The sequence below is a fragment of the Mizuhopecten yessoensis genome, unplaced genomic scaffold (assembly GCF_002113885.1).
Source record: "Mizuhopecten yessoensis strain PY_sf001 unplaced genomic scaffold, ASM211388v2 scaffold3627, whole genome shotgun sequence".
Classification (NCBI taxonomy): domain Eukaryota; kingdom Metazoa; phylum Mollusca; class Bivalvia; order Pectinida; family Pectinidae; genus Mizuhopecten; species Mizuhopecten yessoensis.
In genome coordinates, this window is record NW_018405139.1 from 382,089 (window position 1) to 401,489 (window position 19,401).

Consider the following 19,401-nt stretch of genomic DNA (forward strand, 5'->3'; position numbering starts at 1 on the left):
ACATATTCAACTATCACGCTCTTGACAACTCATGTTACTATACAATTCAATCAATGTCTTTATCTTTATATAACTATGTATTAGTGATTACCACTATAACACCATCAATGTTTTAGTGATTACCACTATAACACTATCAATGTATTAGTGTTATAGTGGTAATCACTAAAGCATTGATAGTGTTATAGTGATTACCACTATAGCACTATCAATGTATTAGTGTTATAGTGGTAATCGCTAAAATGATTGATAGTTTTATAGTTGTAATCACTAAAATGATTGATAGTGTTATAGTTGTAATCACTAAAACATTGATAGTGTTTTAGTGGTAATCACTAAAAGATTGATAGTGTTATAGTTGTAATCACTAAAACATTGATGGTGTTATAGTGGTAATCCCTAAAACATTGATAGTGCTATAGTGGTAATCACTAAAACATTGTTAGTGTTATAGTGGTAATCTCTAAAACATTGATAGTGTTTTAGTGGTAATCACTAAAACGTTGATAGTGTTATAGTGATTACCACTATAACTCTATCAATCATTTTAGTGATTACCACGATAACACTATCAATCATTTTAGTGATTACCACTATAACACTATTGGTGTTTTGTTATTTGATTTGTGTACCGGTACACAGTAGAACCTTTGCAATCAGGAAAATTTAGCAACTTGACCGGAATAACGGAAATAAGCATATCGCTCTCTAGGACACTGTCCTAAATATTAGCACAATATTATGCTATATATTTATCTCCGAAAATCCCTTGACTAGATTCTAGATTAACAAATTCATCTATGCCTAATCTGGCCGGGCAACGATGACTTAAACTCATGAGTGATTAAGAATAGTGTTACCATTAAACTCATGAGCTCATCAGTTATCTACTGGACCTTTTAACTCATGTACTGATGTGATCATGATGACCTTTTAACTCATGTACTGATGTGATCACGATGACCTTTTAACTCATGTACTGATGTGATCATGATGACCTTTCAACTCGTGTGCTGGTTGGATTAAGCTGAGTTTTCAGCTCTTGTGCCGACTGTCGTGAATAAAGCTCAGCTTTCCTCTGTGTAACTTGTAAGTTAACGGACACACCAGTTGGACACGTTCACATCCTATGATCAGTGAGATCTCAACATAAGCAGGTGCTGCCCAATAGAGACCATTACAGTAATGGTAGATACACATATCAATTAGAAGGATCAACCAAACATTTACAACCTGCATACGAACACAAGACTTTTCCACATGACGCGGTATCTGGGCACTAAATAAATTAATCAACAATTATTACAATAAAACAAAAATCAACAAATAATTAACGTGTCACCTTAAATAGTTTAAGGACTAACAAAAATCAGTAAATATTGCACAAATTTGATACAATGATTGCTCGAATCAATGACCATTGATCAGTTAGGGATTAATTAATTTGTTCCAAGTGAATGTTGTCAAGATATAGAAAGACCATGGTCAGGACTGACTAGATCTTGGTCTTTGGGATGTTTTGAACACATACAGCATGCTGTACAGTTGTAGATTTGATATGTCATGGATGTAAAAAAATTCACAGGGATAAATAAAAGCACAAGGAAACACAACATCAACAATAAGCCATAAATAAAATAAATAAGCACCTGCCAATGAACTCCTAATACATACGTAGTAAGGAACAAACACATGAGACAGATCAGTGGAATTCGCTAAAAACTAAACTTCATAAAAGGAGGGAGTTGATGGCAAGTTATGGACTCAGTATTCTGAGGCTAACTGTTGTATCTGATCTGACTAGAGTTATGCTGGCTGCGGTCAGGTTTGTCCACCTTGGGGAGACAATCAACAGTAGTAACAACATATCAAATTACATTTGTCATGATTGATTATAATCTTCTGCTTCTTTATAAATTATATTATCTATATATATAAGCAGAGAGCAGACACTTCAAAACCTTAATCATCAACCATTAGATTTAACCAATTTTCAAAACTTCATAATTATTTCATTCAAATACACTTAATTTCAGCATCTTAAGAGCCATTAAAATACTTTTAGATTATCAATCTTGGAAAAGAGCACTGACTTCCCAATTTCAATTTAAAAACCTTGGGTGTAAAAACCTCTAATGATAAATCAATACCAATTTGTGCCAGTCAGTTAGGCACAGGATGTAAAAATGCTTGAGCACTATGTAAAGGAATGGTGGCACGAGGTCACAGAAAAATGTCCCGTCAAAATAGCTGTGTTTGATGTGTAACCGTTACATGTCTTGTCCAAACACACATAAAACACTGTGAAACGAGTGGTATTTCTTGATTGATTGAAAATGCCCTATACCTTGCCATCAAATTTTTCTTTTAAAACTTGATTAAAGTTTTATATTAACCCTCATAATCACAAACTAAACAACACAACATCAACGAATTATGAGCCAAATTAATAACTCAGATGAACTACAAAAATCATTTGACTTTAAGTCTAACAAAAGAAAAAAACAAAATTAAAAATTCAAAAAGTGTTAAAATATTTGTACTGTAAATAAAAAGATTTCCACATAAGTTAAAAAATACAACATTGTAAATGGAATGATTGATCTGGGATTTCTTAACAAGGGCAGAAAATAAATATGGTCCAGCCTCTAGTCATGTGGTTTTTGATGAGAACACCATAGTTATGCTAGAGCTTTGGTATGTGGGAGAAGATATCGGAACACCACACCTCCCCACATGCATACAACAACCCTCACTCACACACATCTGCATGCACACACATACATTTCTTTGTAACATAATGATAATTCATCAATATATAATGTTTATATATATGAAATGTTTTTCGGTACGATGTACGCCATACCGATGACTGTTCTATGGACAGATGAACAAAATATGGATGCACAACGAAGATGACCGACCACAATCACTGAGAAACCTGTTGGACATCGTCACGACAACTCAGCTCTTGGGCACACTGTCTCGATTGTTGTTACCGTTGTCGTCTCGCCATTTATCAATGGACCGCCGGCGAGCGTTCATGAAGAAATTGGCGACAGTGGACACTTCGAGTCCGAGTTGTTGTGCAATAGTAGCTTGCATTTCCTTTGACGGTCTCTTGGTTTCCTTAAATATTGCGTGCAACGTTCTCCTCTGAATATCAGTAAACACTAGCCTGGGTTTTTTGGGGTGCCTCTGGTCCTGGGCTTGCTGCTCCTGTTCCTTTCTTTTACAGGCTGAAATGTACAAAGGAACATTAGCATATTAGGAAATGGATAACAAATCATACCTGAAAAAGCATTATGTTTTCTTCTTAAAAATACATACAATTTTATAATCAAATATCTTTTTCCAGATAGAAGTTCATCGTCAAAATTGATATAGTTTTACCTGTCAGGTGTGTATTTTCAGGATGCATTAAGGTTTCCAATTAGAAGATACACAGGACCTTAAGGACCTACTAAAGGTTTAAATTGCCATCACTTCAATCTTGATGTGAATTTCAGGACAAATTAAACAAAATTTCTGTTTCTTTTGTAACATAAAACAAAGTGCTCTTGCCCTCTGATTATTAATTTGCAAATGACTTCAACTATTGTCATAATATCACAGCTTTGCCAATCTCAATAACCTTCACAATTTTCATGTTTAGGCTTCAGGTTAATATATAAATAAGAGATCTCTAACTTGCAACACTTCAATAATAACTGATAGTTGTTTTGATATATGTACAGGCAAAGTAATAGTGCAGATTGGTTACAGGTTTGAGCAAAAGAAAGCAAATATAATTTTTTACCTAAAGATACGAGTTATTACACATATTTGTTTTGACAATACAGACACACTGACATTTTTGCATGAGGAGACCTTACATTATGGTCTAGACATAAACAGAATGAACAAACAAGGACAACACATATCTCCCCATACCCACCGACTTAGACTTGACATGCAAAGACACACTATCAATTCATAATCTGTTACATACAACAGGAACCTCGGTACCACACACCCAGATATATATAAACCAGAACCATTATTTTTACACCAGGAGGACATCAAACACACAAAAAAAGATCCAAACGAGATTTTTTTCATTGCTAGACTTCTCACACTGTGAACTTGGCACCCAGCACAAGGTCCAGGCAGACCATGACCTGACCTTTAGTTTCCGTGCCAAAACATCCCCCAATAAACACAGAGCTGGCCAGTACCGCCAGGCCGAACCCGGGCAAACTGATCGGACTAAATAAAATCCTACACCAACTGTCGGACCAAACTTGATTATATGGTGAGTGTAAGACAGATGAAGAACCGGGCTAGGGCTGGGGGAAAGAGTTGACGGATCATCCTCTACGAATGCAATAAATAGGCAACTTGACAAAATTACCGGGTGTCCAGATAGGGGAGGCACCGCCATTGTATCAACTAAATAAGACACTAGCTTCCATGATAGTAATAAAAAAAGTCCCAGCTCCAATAAATACTTCCGTACACACACTCGGTTAACTGCTGCTGAGGAAATGGGACATGTACAGCCGACAGGAACCCCTAGGTCTTCATTAAAGCCGTATATGGTGTGCCTCGTACATTAGACACTAAAACCTACATCAGTGTAACCTTCATTTTACCATATCGTCTCAAAAACCATCAGGGATTTGTGTTCTGTGTAATTCTGGTACCAAACAAAAGATTTCATGATTGGCGACATGCACACGCATAGGTAAATTAGGATTAACAGTGTTAGCTGTATCTATACAGACGAGAACGGTAAACATATAATATTGTACATGATCGGTTGGTAAACAAAGGTAAAGCATGTTCACTATACCATCATACTGGTAAACATAGATCAACCGTGTTCATGTACCTTATAAGCAGTGGTTTACATCTATAAACTGGTAGACAAAGGTAAAGCATGTTCACTGTACCATCATACTGGTAAACATAGATCAACCATGTTCATGTACCTTATAAGCAGTTGTTTACATCTATAAACTGGTAGACAAAGGTAAAGCATGTTCACTGTACCTAGCAGGGGGTTACATCTATAAACTGGTAAACAAAGGTACAGCATCTTCACTGTACCTAGCAGGGGTTAACATCTATAAACTGGTAAAGAAAGGAAAAGCATGTTCACTGTACCCTCATACTGGTAAACATAGATCAACCGTGTTCATGTACCTTATAAGCGGTTGTTTACATCTATAAACTGGTAGACAAATGTAAAGCATGTTCACTGTACCTAGCGGAGGTTTACATATAAATACTGGTAAACAAAGGTAAAGCATGATCACTGTACCTAGCAGGTGTTTACATCTATAAACTTGTGAACAGGTAAAGCATGTTCACTGTACCTAGCGGAGGTTTACATATAAATACTGGTAAACAAAGGTAAAGCATGTTCACTGTACCTAGCAGGGGTTGACATATAAATACTGGTAAACAAAGGTACAACCATATTCATTGTACCAAGCGGAGGTTTACATATAAATACTGGTAAAAAAAGGTAAACCATATTCATTGTACCTGGCGGAGGTTTACATATAGATTCGGTTACCTACGATACTGGATAACTGTGACATGTATTTCCCTAAATGTTTATGAGTGTGGTTAATGAAGCCACATGTACTTGTTGTGTAACGACGACAGTGTCAGGTATGTACTAGACTCCCAACACTGTGTTGTAACGACGACAGTGTCAGGTATGTACTAGACTCCCAACACTGTGTTGTAACGACGACAGTGTCAGGTATGTACTAGACTCCCAACACGGTGTTGTACTGACGACAGTGTCAGGTATGTACTAGACTCCCAACACGGTATTGTACTGACAACAGTGTCAGGTATGTACTAGACTCCCAACACTGTGTTGTACTGACGACAGTGTCAGGTATGTACTAGACTCCCAACACTGTGTTGTACTGATGACAGTGTCAGGTATGTACTAGACTCCCAACACGGTGTTGTACTGACAACAGTGGCAGGTATGTACTAGACTCCCAACACGGTGTTGTACTGACGACAGTGTCAGGTATGTACTAGACTCCCAACACGGTGTTGTAACGACGACAGTGTCAGGTATGTACTAGACTCCCAACACTGTGTTGTACTGACGACAGTGTCAGGTATGTACTAGACTCCCAACACCGTGTTGTAACGACGACACTGGCAGGTATGTACTAGACTCCCAACACTGTGTTGTACTGACGACAAGGTCAGGTATGTACTAGACTCCCAACACGGTGTTGTACTGACAACAGTGGCAGGTATGTACTAGACTCCCAACACTGTGTTGTACTAACGACAGTGGCAGGTATGTACTTGACTCCCAACACGGTGTTGTACTGACAACAGTGGCAGGTATGTACTAGACTCCCAACACTGTGTTGTAGCGACGACAGTAGCAGGTATGTACTAGACTCCCAACACTGTGTTGTAACAACGACAGTGGCAGGTATGTACTAGATCCCAACACTGTGTTGTACTGACGACAGTGGCAGGGATGTACTAGACTCCCAACACCGCGTTGTAACGACGACACTGGCAGGTATGTACTAGACTCCCACCACTGTGTTGTACTGACGACAAGGTCAGGTATGTACTAGACTCTCAACACTGTGTTGTACTGATGACAGTGTCAGGTATGTACTAGACTCTCAATACTGTGTTGTGCTGAGGACAGTGTCAGGTATGTACTAGACTCTCGTGCTGACGACAGTGTCAGTTATGTTCTTGACTCCAACACAAAAGCAATCAATACAAATGGAAATTTCACAAAACATTCATTTTTTGTCTGCACACATTTTTTGGTGTTCAAATTTCACACATCACACCCACTGAAAAATTCATTACCATATGTCTACTGTGCAAATGTCAACAAAGCTCCGAAAAAACTAGGCTCCATGAAACCCACCCCAATTTGGGCAATTATTTTTGGTTATTTATAGGGGAACAAAGGGTGTGTAGGGGGTGCGCTGTACGGCGTTCATTAAGTGTATAATCACCAGATTAGGGAGGCCAGATATACACTACACCTATTAAATATTAACTCCCTCCATCGGCCATGAATAATTGAACCCGGCGATGCTACACAACAAAGAGTTCATGTCGCACCAAGTTGCACTGTATGCCTAACCTATGGATGCTAACACATAGATGTACCAACATTATACTTAACACGTTACCTATAGGTCTCAAAATACATCAACGTAACAATGTGACACTATCTGGCGTACCTATACCAAGTTTAAGGATCCACTTAACCTTTGGAGCCTCGCTGCACATACAGTGTAAATAGATAAGTAAGCAAGAACATTACACTTACCCATGGAGCCCTTAAAGACATATATATATATATATCAACATCTCTGGAACTCCAACACAAAATACCAACATCTGATCACAAAAAGATAAACCAACATTTCAGGAGCTATAACATGTACCAACATCTCTTGAGCAAGCATATGTCAACCCAAATCTCTGGAGGACAAATACATAAACCAACATCTCCGGAGCACAAATATGTAAACAAACATCTCTGGAGCACAAATATGTAAACAAACATCTCTGGAGGACAAATACATAAACCAACATCTCCATAACACAGTCATACTCATTGGCACCAACTATAAAACTGTAAGCAACATTGAGTATATATATACCAAGGTTAAAATATCTGTTAAGGGAACTTCAGAACACAACACGTATGTTTGTTTGGGGTTTAATGTTCTCATAATAGCCACGGTCATATGAAAACGGTGTTTGTGGAAGATGGCACCACTCCAGGGCCAATTTAAAGTGCAATCTCACCGAAAAGTCATAAACTTGGACGCAGTAGCATGTCACGACACTCTGATAACATTACAGTGACAATAAACTAACCAGTCACACAAACACATATATGATTTAGCTCTCAAGACCAAACCATACATATACCAACATTAATAACAGTTCAATCTTTCGAGGGTAGACAATGTTGTATTGCTTTTCCAAAAATGTCTGTACCTTTTATTTATAACTGGCAGCAAGATGCAATGAACCTCTTTTATGGTGTGTGATATCCCATCCTTAACACGTCAAAATAAAACACAACTTTTGAGAGCTCGAGCAAGACAATTGTTAGTTTGTATACAAATTATAGGCACATGTAGGTAAACAATAATATACAAAATCACATCTATACACTACTTTATATATCACACAGAACACAACATGTACAAGCTTGATATACATAAAGCCATACAAATAATCACAACACAAATTAAACTTCACAATAGGTGGAAATCATACACAATGTTTGAGGAAACAGGGACATTTTTAGCCAGCATTTGATCTTTATACCCAATGAGGATTTCTTCTGAGACATATTTAATATATGCTACATCATGTAGCATCCGGTAGTTTATTTCGTGCGAGATTTAGTCCCATGTATTCCCCTAACCCCACTTCTTTGGGACCCAGCAACTCCACTAATCCCCACCTGATAGTCTTGAGAAAAATAAGGGCGGAGTTTGAGGTCCCTACAGGTAGGGCCCTGGTGAGGGCTGATTATCTTATCGTGGGGAGATTTAGATGTTCCACATTTTCTTTGCAATGATACTGGGATGGCAGTAAAATATTGTTGTAGGTATGATGACACAGAGATAAGATGTCCCGGTCCTTCACACGTTATCCAAGCTAAGACAAACACACAGGATTGTAAAGTAGGTAAACCTAGTAGTTGATCAGGGCACCATCATATCAGTTGTTAAAGTTTTCAGTAAAAACACTGATGCCATCCGTCATAGATGTCTACACTTTTCTACCACACTTACACAATACGTGTGACAAATTAAAAAAACGAGATGGATGACACACTGGCATGATGGATAGATGACACTTGTTAACGAGGCAATTAACGACTTTATATTTGGTATTTTTTCATAATAAACATTAATTGTTAAAAGTGAATTGCACGCGAATTCAATTTCCAATCCATGCATAAAGAGCGAGCTGCTTTGAATGCCAGCATGTATTGGGAACACAGGGCACTGCACAACTTATCACTAGTAATGTCAACAAGGTGTTTTTTTAAATCAATTTATCTTTATTTAATTATACAGTATGAGTTAACAACCACTGAAGACTCCTTTTTATGTGTGTTTTTTTATTTACAAGAAAATAATGTTTACAATGAGCAGAAAAACAGAGACAGACAGCAAGGCAGAGGATTACCACAAGGAGACAGAGGACAGGGAATAGGAAACCTGTCCTGTACACGAGCCAACACATATTTATGCAGAAAAACACATTGTGCGACAATTCATTAAACCTGGTGATTATTGTTTCTGAGGATGGCGGCTCTGGAGAGAGGGCAATGAGCCGTGGAGCAGTGGTCAGTCAGGCGGAAATGTTTACAGGATTTAATTATACTGATTCATGAATCATACCTGGGCTGACGGCCATGGCTGACTCGGGGGCTGGCTCATGAGCTCCTGTGGCTGACTGGTTCTAACGAGAGGCTCTATAATGAGACAGTAATGACAAGGATGAAGGACGACTCAAGCTGTCTCACCTAACTGTAGCTTAGACCCAGCACGCGCCCCTCCCTCCCTCAAGGCCTTCTCTAATATACACCTATTGTACTCGAGATCTATTATTTTCCGTCTATCAAATAGTGTACACTGTTCTGTTTGTAATGGGAACAGGTATCATATCTATTCTGGCTTGAACTATTTAAAACATTTCCTTATAATTCGGCCATACATTGATACTTTCCCAGGAAGCCCTTTAGGAACTATTCACTTTTGTGACACTGTTACTGGATGTACCATAATGACCCCTTCCCTACCATCAAGATATCCATCTCCTCCTCCTCCTCCTCCGCAAAACTAACCCTCAGCATATATACAGTGTAGTTAGTGTCTTTCTAACTACGTTACCACTGAACAACCCTACAAGGTACATTTACTCGCGTGGTTAAAACATTACCACTATAACCCTATGACTTCCATGTGAAGACTTATTTGGGTATTTTAGATCTCCCCTTTAACCTTACAATGTACACAATCAAGGCTTGACATATATCACTAATGATTAACTGTCATATTTTAGACCCCTTGCTAGTAGAGTCTTGTGTTACCTCCCCTGAAAACCTACTTGGGCCTAGATTCTGCCCACACACCCAGAGTATGTGCTGGGTCAGGCTACCAACCAATACTAGCCTTACAAGTGTTGAGCACAGCCACAGGAGCTAATCAGATTTCATCATCTATGTTACAAAAATAACCTTTTACAATCACCAAAAAAACACAATGTAATCACAACTTCATTTTGTATTATCAAAAATCTTTTTTTTCTTCTTCATTGCCAATTGATTAAAGTATTAAAACGGCATGTATGATGGAAGCTTTTAATATGAACAATTAAATTTTATGAGGCTTCTGGACAACTAGGCATTTATATATACACATATATATCTTTTTTGAAAGTGTTACTTGTCTATATTTGGAAAAAATCACATACGTGCAGACTGTACTGAAGGTTACTGTGTGTGTGTGTGTCCTAATACCTACCTGTCTGAAGGACACAAGCTTGTGTCGGGATATGAACTACCGGTAATGAATATGTATACCAACATGTCAGAAATATATCATTACAGGGTGAACATTGTCTTACCCGACAATGAGGGTAGGGTAATTATAGAAATAGGGATGCTATTTATTTGGTATAATTATGCCTACACATGAATTGGCTTTTTTTTTTAAAATCATCACAGGTGTTTAAACTGCTAAGTAATGCCAGAATCTGTATGCCTTATATATTTTTTATTTCTCAACAGAAAAGAATGATTTTTTTATTTTTTTTTTAAATTTTGATTACATACTCTTAAGAAATAGGTTATGGATCTCATTCCCGAGATTAGAGTGACAAACTCCAAGATTAATACGTCTTGGCTCGTCCTTTAATAGCCATGCCAGAGAAGGATGACGACAGAGTGGTGAAAGACAGCCTCAGTACTTGTCTACCTGAAGCCCTGACTCATTCCTGCAGCCATCTAACAGCTTATCCTTTACCTGTATGGACCAGCCTAGGCTTTTACCTGGACGCGATACAAACACTGGCTTTGTAGGTGTTCCTTTCTCTAATCCGACCACTGCTATATAATATGATAATAGAAACGTGCGCTGCCAGCCTGCCGTACGTTTGTCATTCTGTGTACCATTTCTTCGAGGATGAAGTGCTTTATAATTATAGTATTCAGTGTTCCAACAGCTTGCTTGTCGAGATTTGTAACTTACCAAAAGCCCAATGATTGATAATTGTTGTCATGGCAACTAATCAGCTTAAACTCAAATAATTTCGGAAGTAAGTTTAAAGGAAGCAGTGCTATGCCAATGTTGAAGAGGCAATGCAGCATAGAAATTAAAACCATCAAGTACGCAGCATTTGAGAGGCTGGGAGATCACGATGCTGGGAGAAAGCAACAGAGACAGTACACAAGCTAACAGCTCCTGATTTTTATAATGTTAGATCCTATGCCAGCTTAAAGCTTTCTGAAATGTTTCCATGATCATCTTAAACTACGAGGGATCAAAAGAATCCCAGGGCTCAATAGGTTACTATGACTACTTACACTCTGTAAACCAAACCGGTATGTAAATTTCCATTGACTTTTTATATATATATTTTTTTAATCAATATAAATTGTAGGGGAGATTGAATTGTGTTGATTCATTAAGTAAAACTTTTTATCCAGCCACTGGACCACCTCACAGAAAGCATTTAATTCCCACAATGCATAGTCAACATCGTTAGAGCTTGCTTACTGAGACTGCCCAGACTTTAGTGGTCTACGACTGAGAACCTGTCAGCTGAGTCCGGACACTCGTGTGGAAAATTCAACAATAAAATATTGATACGGTTTAAACATGTATTTGTCTTAGACAAGACCGACTCATAGATTTATGGATTTCAAGTCCTGTACTTATACAAATCGTGTGAATGAGTTGAAGGGGGATCAATAACCAATTTAATTCTAATCACAGTGGAGGGCGTAAAGCTTTGTTTACAAATTGTCAACAGTCCAGCCCCTCCATGACAAGTTCTTTACAAATCTAGCATTGGTACAAGTGTACATTTTTCTGTGAGGAGGATTTTTGTGAATAGCTGCAGATGCTGAGATTCCAGTGCAGTGACGTCACCCTCATGGCCGCTACCACCCAGTACCGGGCCATCCAAAGGACATCTCGCTCAACCAAGCCCAAGATGAAGGCTACACACCCTGACCATCTGAGCGGGGATGACTTCATTAGCCAAGGACATAATAGAGGAAACATAAGCCTAAAGATTGGTCACTACAAAGTATAAGGGATACCTGGACATTAATTACAATGCACTCTGCGTGTGTGATGTTTGTCTGATCCTTTATCTTCCTCAGACATATAAAGGAAACCATGACTGAACCTACAGAATATTAGTATAGGACAAAAGGTTGGGCGAGTAGAACTATTAACTGATGTGTGACAGTATATGTCACCGTGTGTGTGTGTGTAACATCACAACACGTGCCTGCCTCCTTCTCCCATCACACAAAGGAGGTTGAATCAGACTGATCCTACGTGACAGTATGCCTGTGATAGAAACATGTGCCTTCCTCCTCCCTCTCACATACATACATACATTCATTCTGCTTCAATTTATCAACCCTATGTTCAATATAAATTTATATTATTGTGTGGCAAGTGAGAAATTCCCATAGGTATGCTCCTTGACAGACGGTTTGTGTTTAGATAAGAATAAAACCTATTTTCAGCCGTCACAATAAGCTGTTTGTCAAGAGGCATGGTGTCAGAGGGTCATCGTCTAAACATCCCTCTCCCCAATTCTCCTCGGTATTGCATACCTAGGTGTACAACACAACCATTACAAAGAACTAAGTAGCCGGGTAGTTCTACCCTTGGGAGAACAGCATTGTGCGCTTTGGTGTCAAGTGATAGTCCCCCCTCCACACGAACCACATGTGTAGTCGTGCTGTGCACCTGCTTAACATTCCTGTCAGTCGACACAAGTACTGCTGCACAACTCTACTCCACCAGCCACAAGTACCCAGCTCTGTACGCCCCAGTAGTATAGTCGTCGGGCTTAGGGTATAGCCTGGCCTACACTCCATAAAACTCCAGCACCTATACACCGGTTAATAAATGGTGTGTTATTTGTCACTCTCGTCATATCTAGAATGGACATAGAGAGTTCCATTTCTGACAAACTTTTGTTGAGGCACTCTGATTGAGGACACTTTCTATTTCATAAATAGGCACACAGATAGAAGGAAGAATTCTGACTGCTTGTTAGGCCTGAGAAAAGAGAGTCAACTATCTTTAAATAATAATGCCTACAGGTAAATTGAACCAAAAAAAAAAGACTGAAAGAAAAAGTGCAAGATGATTTTCTGTCCAGATGCCCATCACTTTACCTGCATGTTTTTTCTTCGCTTGCGGTATCTTCACACCGTACACAAAGAGAGTTACTAAAGATCAGGCCTTTCAAATGGGACATGGAAAAGACAGTGTCACCTGCATAGACATATGGTCGTAATTGTGGGAGATGTGACCTACATAAAGATGGAATTAAAACACAATAACACCTTCACCGAGGGGGATTCAACTATTGTTATAGCTACCCTGTACAACAAATCATCCAACACAGTGAAAATGGAAGTCTGTCATCAATGTTACCACCAAGGTGTAGGCCCTGTCAGAGAGTTTGTGTCATATATAACAATAACATATGACTAATAGGCCATACAAACTAAACAACTATGGATAGATCAGGTTTGTAGACTTTGTAGAAGAAATGGGCAGATGACTTTTATCGTTTAACAAATAACTTAACGTTTCATTTAAGGTATTTGCCATGAAATAGATGACTAATGATGACATACCAGCTAAATGTAACAAAGTGTAGCTTTACCCTCATCAACAGTACATGACTAAGTAAAGCTTAATGAGAGGCAAACGGACAACATGACTCGACTCTAGTGATACATCTTTAATGCTGTTACACCCTCTGGCCAAGATGTAAGCTTGGCACCGATTGGACCAGATTGGACTGTAGGGTTCAATGGGACAGGGTCAGTAGTAGCCAGAGGAAGTAGTTTACATTACACCCAAAGCATTAATGAATTATTCATGGCAGGCCCGCCATTAGGCTTAAAATGATGGCACAAGATTCTGATGACTTTAATCGTAATCGTAAATCTGGAGTGAGGGTCACTTCGGCCTATAGCTATATATATGTTCAAACGTATATATATATGTGATATGATCTGGGTTTGAACCAATTAGTTATTCCATTGATCTACAAATCCATTTAATGATCAGTTTATCACTAGACACTACAATCGGGAGCAGTCAGTTGGTGCGAGTAGGTTACATAACAGGTGAAACATTTAATTGAAAATCTGTCATTAATAATCAACTAAGCTTGACTGGAGCCGACAATTTATCTACTTATAATAGCACCAGGATAATTAAAATAGTAGCAAAACAAACATGAACACATGTACTAAAGACTTGAAATAAATAGGTAGGCTCATTTCTACATCGTATTCTGGGAATACAATCAATCAATACGCTCATTTCTATGTTGTTTAATGCATTTGAATGTTAGGCTCATTTTTGTGCTGCATTATGTGTTTATATGAATAGGTATAGACTCATTTATGTAATATTACGTGTATGAATTCAAGTATTTCACAATACTACTTTGTATACCTTGGAGCAGAACTCACCAAGACAAACTAAAGAGAGTTGTAATGTCTATGTTCAATGCTGATAGACAATCACACAAAATGATAAAACATTATAGCAACAGACTTAACACATTGTACAGCACACTTTACAAGACACTGCAAGTAACAACAGTTCACTGAACACAAAATACACTTAACATCATAGGACAGTAACATGACATTGTATACGATTTAGAGGAACAAATACATTGCATGCAGTTACAACATCAAACTAGGTAACATCCGTTACATTGTATCACCATGGGTAACCAACATATACCTCTGGTATCTCCTTTCTCCTTCCATTGAAATATTAGTACACATACAATCCATATCAGCCCCTCCGATCGTTTGATCACAACGTACCCCAACCTAACTTGAAGAACATATCAACTGCTTTCCGGACAAATTTAAAACACAACTCACAATTTTGAAACACAGAATGATACAAATAACCTTTCATATGTTCCCTATAGAACCTGTGTAAAAGTGTGGCAAGATTGGGTCACGGCTTTTGTTCTGTACAAATCTGTGAAAAACACAACGTAACCTGGAGCTGTACCAGGTCTCGTCACGTTGATCGAGCAGGATGACAATGTGGATAAAACCATCGAACCAATGTTCACCCGAACATGTACTGCCATGCAGAGTCGACACATTACAAAGACGATCTGAAAATTTCACCATTTCATCTAGCCTTTACCACTCCTTGTGAAGGAAGAGGTTAGGTTTTCCTTGAATACTGTTTTGTCAATAAATAAATGAACTTAAATATTATTTTAGTAATATGCCAATAAGATATTAATCTGGTTTCAGTTCTTAAAAAAAATCTTTAAACTAAATTTTCATGATAGAAAAAGAAAAAGAAAAACCGAGATAAAATGGTGATGTTTACAGAATTTTGTTTTCGAGACACACAACAGAAACATCTATAACGGCTATGACATTAAGGATCGCTATGCGACGTGGTATGTAGCCTACCTATGCTGGCTATAGGGTGCCCAAAGCTGGCTGCTGACACTGATTCCTCCTTAATGGACACCTCCCCGAATGATTTGCCTACAGAAAGAAAATTAAACATGATAGGATTTCTCTCAACAGAAATTCGACACAAGATGTTTTATATCAGATGGTTAAATTGTTAGATAATATGCAGCTACTGGCTAGTAAATTAATTGCCCTGCATTAAGTTGGGTTAGTCGTGTTAGTTGGCTGAAATATAATAGAAAATAGTGAAATTAATGAAGATATAAATATGTATAAATATGTAAAATATAAAATAAATATTTCAATATGGAGGTACAATAATAATAATGATAATGTCTACAGCATAGATCTTCCTTTCTCATACAACTTTTCACTTCTATTCAGAGAATACTGTTAAAAGTCATTTGTATATTAAAACATTCATGTTACAGAACCAGATGTGAAAAACATGGTTTACAGTCAATCCCAATTCAATAAATCTTCACCAACATGCTTTTGATTTTTAAATATTTTGATGTTAAAAATATTTACCTGTACAACAGATCAATAACACTAAATAATTTATGACCTTGTAGGAATTAAAATCAAAGAAACACGGCATCACTTCCAGACCATACACACTCTGAAGAAAGGGATTCTCATCAGAACGGAAAGTACAGGGATAGAGAAACAAGGTGAAGATCTGGTTATTGTCTCAGAAACTAGCTTAATATCACCACATATATATGTATGGTAGGATATAAATTATTGGACAATACACAGTATAATTGGTCCTCAAGCTACCAGTGCAATTGCAATTAGATTCAACATTTGTGTATAGTATAATTAGGACCTGGCATTGCACAAAAGCTTACATCCATAATCATGTAGGCTTATATACTGGTTTTGTATACTGGTGCTGTACAATAAATCCTGAATGAAACTATCATTTTTCCCCTCCATATTCATAATCGAGATTAAATCCAGTTTATAATGGAACTGATCATGATCAATATTCAACACCAGGTATGTGTCTGTACAGTAGTTCATGGTTTTTCCTTTTTTTGTGTACAGAAAAATAAATTACCATACAACACTCTATATATCAATTTAGGAACGAAAATAATAAAGGCCAATTATAATGGTGACACGGTGGTCTGGACACGTCACTAGGATCTGGTCGCTACCCCACAGGCCCAGGACAATGGAGCTGCGGAGGTTGACGCGGTTAGCATGGCAACCCGTGCCTTCATCACTTGCCTGAGTGGGGCCCTCCCCTATCCTACCTACACAGACAGCCTAGCCAGAGAGCAGGCCTACCTGTATTTTATAACACAGCTTTCATATGCTTCAGCTGCTTGCTGAAACAGGTAACAACCAAAGCAGCTTTCTCGCCATGGAAACAGCAAGCTTAACTGACAGCCCCAAATAAATGGGAAAAAAATGTATTCAAACAAGCGTCGAGGCCTTTCATGCTCTCCCATGCATTGCAGTCAACACGGCACTCCAGCTTCCGTCCTTCCTGTTGTGGGTTTTTATAGTGCCCAAGTCCTCTCCTTACTTAATACAGCTTCAGCAATCACTCTAACTGCCTTTGTATGTGGGCAAAATTACACCGTTTTATATGAAGAATAAACCATAACTAGAGTGGCATTCAATTTATGAACGTATGAATCACACAATAGGGTGTTTCACAGAGTAAGGAATCTAAGAGAAGTTCTCAAGGCCTTTGTGGGAATATAACTTTTGTTTGTTGTGCCACTGTGCTGGGGTATACATTGTACAACCGACACAGGGAAAACCTTACTGCAGGACATAAAAGACAAGCCGATTTCAAAAACACCTTTTATCCCATTATGAAATTGAAATTGTCCAGAGTGAAAAGAATTTTTGAAATACATAAATATCCATGTAAAAGAGATGAAAAAAATAAGATTAAAATCTAAAAATATCTTTACACAGATGACAAAGAGACGCTTGTTGTACGAAATACAAGTTATAAAATATTGTAAAATTACTTTTGAAAATGCATAATAGAAAGCACACTGTGCATTAAAAAAAAAATGTGGCATTCAAAGTGGTGAACAATTTCTGGCAGGTCGGGCTAAAACTCTGAAGCAATGGTCTTACATGGAGAAGCTGAAATCCCTCAAGACTTGAGAGCAAATACAACAATACAGATCATTATTTGAGTAAGGGTTCTGTTTGTTATCAGCCACTGAATGCCAAGAAAGTCAACAGTAGTCTGTAGAAACAATAGGAACACAGAAGGCTTCGTTCCCAGCCTCAGTTATTGAAGCCTAATGCTGGACAGGACGAACCACTCACTCGCACTGCCGAGGAGCTTCCCCGCAGAAATCACTTTCATCTATAAAGATACCACGGCCAATGAAGTTCCTATTCATTTATGATGGCCAAACTTGCTGTTGATTAGGCGAGCACCTAGAAGATTAACATGATTACATGTGCGCTGATAACAGCACTTTCTATTGACTCATTTTATATGAACTATCATAGTCCTGCAGAACACTACAGAAACCGGTAACATAGACAACACATGTCCACAACGGAAACTACATTTTACCTACTGATAAATTGAAAGGTACACTTCTGTTACCTTCAACATTTTTCATACATTTCAGTAAACTTCCTTTTTTCCTAGTCAGGTAGTAGTAACCTTCAGTAAGCTTATCTACAGGGGACTATAACCTTCATTTAAAACAAATTCTAGCCATACCTTTAATTGTATTCAAATCCTCGCATAGAGGAATGCATTATGAAGTAGTTGAGAAATCCTTCAGCGATAACCTTTATTAAATACACCGACAAGCATGTCAAGAAACTTCCCTGGCACCCTTAACAATAGAAGTACATAAACTTGTATGTTGTCCCATATACCAACTATTAGAATCAGCTTGCTTTGACACCATGACAAGCTAAATACATTTTACTTATGCAAATTTACTAGTACCAATTTTCATTGAACATCTCGTAAAATGATAAGTCCTTGGTGCCAAAATGCAAATGAAACTGACACTGACTACCATAATGAATACGGGTATTACCAATGGTAACAAACAATGATGTCTTCAAGTACTGGACCATAAACATCATGGTTGCAACATCTACTACTGGGTATACGACCGTGTTTATGGACACATCTACATCTGAGACAAGATTTTTTTGTCTGCGGAACCACTGCAGGAATACATTGACAGCCAAAATAGTACCGATACCTTACAGACTAAATGGCATGTTTGCTTCAAGGTTTAGGTCATCTGATATCTCGGAGCATATAGAGAGAATTATTATACACAGCCACAGATGCCGGCACATGCGGTATCCATGACAAATTCCTACATTCTGTCACGAGATACAGACAACCGCTATGACGAACAGGAAAACAAAAAATGTGTGTGGAAGCCAGTGAGCATCTACATGAAGGTCGTGTAGTTTAATCAGGCCAGACTACGGTCGAGTCAGAACTGACCCTGTCGACCGCCATGATCACAAATGCTTTTCTTTTTTTCTTTCCAGATTTGGCAATACAAGCGTACGAAGATCAATGGTGGTATCGTGTTGCCTTGTGATGAGACCAGTCAATGTTGTCATGCAATCTGAACCACACATTTTCGCTGATCAACCTCAGTTTTGTTAGC

The 19,401-nt window shown here is 38.1% G+C and overlaps 1 protein-coding gene across 3 annotated transcripts in view; it reads right to left on the reverse strand.

The window, feature by feature from the left end:
- Positions 1 to 516: 516 nt before the first annotated feature.
- The window catches only part of LOC110447845 (homeobox protein onecut-like), a 34,712-nt gene continuing 15,827 nt past the window's right edge, over positions 517 to 19,401 (reverse strand). Inside the window, exons 2-4 of one of the 3 annotated variants that reach the window (XR_002462644.1) lie at positions 15,758 to 15,835; positions 965 to 3,239; positions 517 to 930 (exon numbers count right to left, since the gene is read on the reverse strand). Coding sequence is in view for 2 of the 3 variants with exons in the window: in XM_021493790.1 (XP_021349465.1) it covers positions 2,965 to 3,239; positions 15,758 to 15,835 (353 nt within the window). In the remaining variant the exon portion in view is untranslated. Of the gene's footprint in view, positions 3,240 to 9,434; positions 9,509 to 15,757; positions 15,836 to 19,401 lie in introns of all 3 variants that reach the window. The other 2 variants (XM_021493791.1, XM_021493790.1) reach the window with 2 other exon arrangements.